Below are 5,094 nucleotides of genomic sequence, written 5' to 3' on the forward strand. Positions count from 1 at the left end.
TAGGCAGTAAATTCTCCGATATTTCTATTAGTAAGTTTTTTCTGATATATCTCCTCAGACAAGGGAAACAAAAAAATAAACAAATAGGACTACATCAAACTAAAAAGGTTTTGCCCAGCAAAAGAACCCATCAACAAAACAAAAAACAACCTATGAATGGGAGAAGATATTTGCCTGTGATACATCTGACAAGGGGTTAATATCCAAAATTTGTAAAACTCTTGCAACTCATACAACTCAACAACAACAAAAAATCCAATTAAAAAATGGGCAGAAGACTCGAATAGATATTTTTCCAATGAGGAGATACAGATGGCCAATAGACATATGAAAGGATGCTCAAAGTCACTAATCATCAGAGAAATGCAAATTAAAACCACAATGAGATAACACCTCACATCTGTCAGATCGGCTATCATAAATAAATCAAAAAACAACAAATGTTAGAGAGGATGTAGAGAAAAGAGAACCCTGGTACACTGTTGGTGGGATTGCAAATTGGTACAGCTACACTGGAAAACAGTCTGGAAGTTTCTCGAAAATTAAAAATAGAGCTACCTTTTGACCTAGCAAGTGCACTTCTGGGTATTTATCCAAAGGAAACCAAAACACTAGTTCCTAAAGATCTATGCACCTCTATGTTCATGGCAGCACTGTTCACGATAGCCAAGATATAGAAGCAACCTAAGTGCCCATCAATAGATGATTGGATAAAGTTATAGCACACATATACAATGGAATATTACTCAGCTATTAAAAAGGTGAAATCTTACCATTTGCAATGACATGGATGGACCTAGAGGGTATTATGCTGAGTGAAATAAGTCAGACAGAGAAAGATAAATACCATATGATTTCTCTTATATGCAGAATCTAAGGAACAAAAGAAACGAACAAACTAAATGAAAACAGACTCACTGATGCAGAGAACAAACTGGTGATTGCCAGAAGGGAGGAGGATTGGAGGGCTGGGTGAAAAAGGTGAAGAGATAAAGAAGTACAAATTGATAGTTACAAAGCAGTCATGGGGATTTGGAGTACAGCATAGAGCATATAGTCAATATTATTGTAATGGTTGTGTGTAGTACCAGATAGGTGCTAGGGTAATTGGGGGGGATCACTTCATGGATTGTATAAGTATCTAACTTTTAAATTTAAAATAAAATTTAAAAAAATAATAAAATTATTGTATGTATTTAAAAATTGTCTTTTGGGGGAAAATGCTGAAAGTCCCAGAGGAACTATTTTGATTGGTGAAACTCACAACCATTGTCAGATGTCTATCTCCTTGATCTTCTGTTTTGAAGTAGCAGAGTCTAATTCCAACAAGATCAAACTACTCTAATTCCTAGGAAAAGGGAGAGGGTAGGGAGGAAACTAATATTTTATCAAGTGCCAACTATGTATCAACTACATATGCTAAGTACATGATATATTACTTAGTCTTTATAAATGAAAATTTCATTTCCTCCAGAGGAATCCTTTCCTTGGTATGAGAGCTTCTGAGTAATAATAATGATAGTAATAAAATTATTATAACATTACTAACATTTAACTTACTGTGTACCAGATATTGTGTTGATCACTTTAGGTGTAATGGGATTTTTAATGTAAAACAAAACAAACCAAAACCTCAAACTGTGTACCTATGAAACTCTACCTACCTTGGGACCCAGGAAGATTAAAAACTGCTTGCTCACAATTGTGCTGTAAGTACAGTGATAATTTCAGGTCATTGGCCTTCTGGTAGTTCTTCAAGGCTTCAATTCTCAGCTCAATAACTTTTCCATTAAAGTCACTCTATAAGAGAACATTTTTCAAAACTACTCATATACTATTGGCTTCTCTGAATCCACTGTTACCTGAATCCTTTTTACTCAAAAGTTTAAAAATGATCCCATCATGTTTAATCTTTAAAAGTTGAACAGAAAGTATTTGTGATTTTTTTTTCACATTTCAGATAGAATAAAATCAAGATCACAGGGGGAAAAAAATGCTGTTTACCCCCAAGTTACTCAAAGTGAAGCCAGAGATAGGTCTCTCCAGCCATCTCCCCAGTAAACATTTCTTTTAGCAGGGCAATTGGTAATCTAAATGAAGAGACTGGGCTTCACATTATGGAACTTTATATTGTATGAATGAAACTGTACCCCAAGTCTAGCCTGGAAGACCTTAGTACCTGAAGGATGTTGGCTTGTTCCTGATACCTCACCCATTCTATTTTCCTCTGTTGCTTTTCCTGGTGGAAGAAAGAGCCTCTGGGTGACAAAGTAAATTGAGATCAGAAATCAGTTTTCTAAATATGCCACAAAGACTTTATAGCAAAATTGTGGTGTCATAGATTCACTAATAAATTGGTTTCGACTTCATAGTCCTTTTAATTGGCCTCACCTGTACAATCCACTCTCCGAAAGTTAAAAACTAAATGAATAGGATAATTTTCTATGAATAAATTGGCTGCAAGAAGATTAGATACAAGCATAATTACCTCTAAATAAATGTTCAAAAACAAATTAACAAGTGTTTTGATATCACATAGCTATTGCAAAGTTGTCATTGTTGGTACAGCTTCTTCCACTTTGCCCTAGATAACAAGATTTCCCAGAAACTTGCAGTGTCACTCTGACTCAAATATAATATCCCAAGGGAACCAGATCTGTAAAATTTCGCACCCATTCAAGAACACAATATAGTTTAAGCAGATTAATGCTACATTAAAGATATCTAATCTATCAGCTCTAAAAGCCACTACCATTCAGAAAGGTTGTACTACCTTTCTTAACTCCTTCACTTTCTCTGCACATGATGTCTCCGATTCATTCTTGATCTTCCTAGGTGGTGAGGGGGTTTTGGGAGCCTGGGATGAGAGAAGAGAGCTAAAAGAATAGGAGGCCCCAGAAAAGAAGTGCAATGTCTCAGCAGACAGTAAATCCAATATACTCTGAAGGCCCAGGTCCTACCTATGTGCCTACCCAAAATAACCCTGATTGTCAACAGGCTGTTTCCAGTTGTGCGGCATCAACGACCTTTAAATTGCAAGTACCCATGCAGTCTACTTGCCTTTCCATCCTGCAAGTTTGCTTTGTTTTTTATCTGTGGTGCTTTTTGTTGATCACTGAGTTCTTCTGTGTTGAATGTCTGTAGAGAGACATTTTGACAAAGCTTTAAATTAGTGGGAAATTAGCAAGGGAAAGTAGAAAGCCAATATGGGTCAAGGCTTTTGGTTTCTGCCAGTCAGCAAGCTCTCAGGCCCCAGTATAAAAAGTGAACTACCAAAGGGGGTTCGGAATGGAACAAGCCCTTCCATTTGGTCCCTTGAATGTACCTTATAATAATAAAAACCATTAAATCATATGCCAATCATTACTACAAGCTACTTACTTACATTACTCTACAATATCACATTTTCACTTAATCCTCAAAGGACTATTTTTATTTCCATTTTATAAATGAGAAAACTGAGACTCAGAAAGGCTAAGACATTTGTTTGGGGTCACACAGCTAGGGAGGTACAAAGCTGGAATTTGAACTGGATCTCCCAGACTATGAAGCCTGTATTCTTAACCACTCAGCATGCTGCTCTCCTCACTCCATTTCTCACTAACTAAAAATATGGGTAGGCTAAGGCATATGGACATCCCTTATAAAAAGTTTTTGAGAGCTCTGAAAAAGCTGGATTTGAATAAAGGAATTGTACTGGCACATTTTCTATCATAAGTATACAAGAACTTAGGAACTAACACTTCTGACAATTCATAAAACTGATTTGTAGCTGCCACTGAGAACTGGGAGGAGATCTCAGTATAAGATGCAGGGCTTAATGGTATCCTGATTATTTGTGGAAAGGTGAGATGAAAATGCAGTCGGAGATCACACCACAGACCTGTTTTTATCACAAGACACAATCTGTTCTTCTAGTCTCATAGTCTGTGAAAAAGCATTCAGATCCCAATGACAGTCCACAGAGGAATTTCCTCCCTCTCTTGGTTTCCCAGCAAAAGGGCTTATTATTTTTTAATTACATTTATTGCGGTGACATTGGTTAATAAAATTATATAGGTTTCAAATATACAGTTCAATAATACATCATCCGTATATTGCATTGTGTGTTTACCACCCAAAGTCAAATCTTCTGTCACCATATATTTAAACCCCTTTATCCTTATCCACCTCCCCCCAACCCCACCACCTTTCCCTCTGGTAACCACTAAAGTGTTGTCTCTGTGTATGAGTTTTTGTTTGTCTTGTTTACTTGTTGCTTTCAGTTTTATATCTTACATATGAGTGAAATCATACAGTTCTCAACTTTTTCTGACTTATTTCACTTAGCATGGTTATCTCAAGATCCATGTTGTCACAAATGGTAGTATTTCATCTTTTCTTATGGCTGAGCAATATTTCATTGTATAAATGTACCACATCTTTTTTATCAAGTCATCTATTGAAGGACACTTTGGTTATTTCCATGTCTTGGCCACTGTGAATAATGTTTCAGTGAACATCAAGGTGCATATATCTTTATGGATAAATATTTTCAAATTTCGGGGATAGATACCCTGAAGAAGGATTGCTGGGTCATACGGTAATTCTATTCTTAATTTTTTTAGGAACCTCCATACTATTTTCTATATTGGTTATAACAATTTCCACTCCCACCAGAAATATATGAAAGTTCCTTTCCCCTGCAGCCTCTCCAGCATTTATTACTTCTCTTGATGAGCTGGTATCTCATTGTGGTTTTGATTTATATTTCCCTAATAGCTAGTGAAGTTGAGCATCTTTTCATATATCTGTTGGCCGTTTGTATGTCTTCTTGGGAGAAGTGTCTGTTCAGGTCCTCTGCCCATTTTTTAACTGCATTGTTTGTTTTTTTATTGTTGAGTTATATGAGTTCTTTATATATTTTGGATATTAGCCTCTTTACGGAGGCATTGTTTGCAAACGTCTTCCATTCAGTTGGTTGCCTCTTTGTTTTGTTGACGGTTTCTTTTGCTGTGGGAAAGCTTTTTAGTTTGCTGTAGTACCATTCATTTATTTTTGCTTTTACTTCCCTTGATTTTGAGGTCAAATTCATAAAATCCTCTCTAAATCCAA

The 5,094-nt window shown here is 36.1% G+C and overlaps 1 protein-coding gene across 1 annotated transcript in view; it reads right to left on the minus strand.

Moving 5' to 3' along the window:
- The window catches only part of LOC105308314 (putative coiled-coil domain-containing protein 196), a 17,518-nt gene that overhangs the window by 6,056 nt on the left and 6,368 nt on the right, over positions 1-5,094 (minus strand). Inside the window, exons 5-8 of the mRNA XM_011384226.2 lie at positions 3,061-3,138; positions 2,774-2,857; positions 2,180-2,239; positions 1,665-1,800 (exon numbers count right to left, since the gene is read on the minus strand). Of these exons, the coding sequence (XP_011382528.1) occupies positions 1,665-1,800; positions 2,180-2,239; positions 2,774-2,857; positions 3,061-3,138 (358 nt within the window). The remainder of the gene's footprint in view (positions 1-1,664; positions 1,801-2,179; positions 2,240-2,773; positions 2,858-3,060; positions 3,139-5,094) is intronic.

Source organism: Pteropus vampyrus, unplaced genomic scaffold, assembly GCF_000151845.1.
Source record: "Pteropus vampyrus isolate Shadow unplaced genomic scaffold, Pvam_2.0 Scaffold15, whole genome shotgun sequence".
In the NCBI taxonomy this organism is placed as follows: Eukaryota; Metazoa; Chordata; class Mammalia; order Chiroptera; family Pteropodidae; genus Pteropus; species Pteropus vampyrus.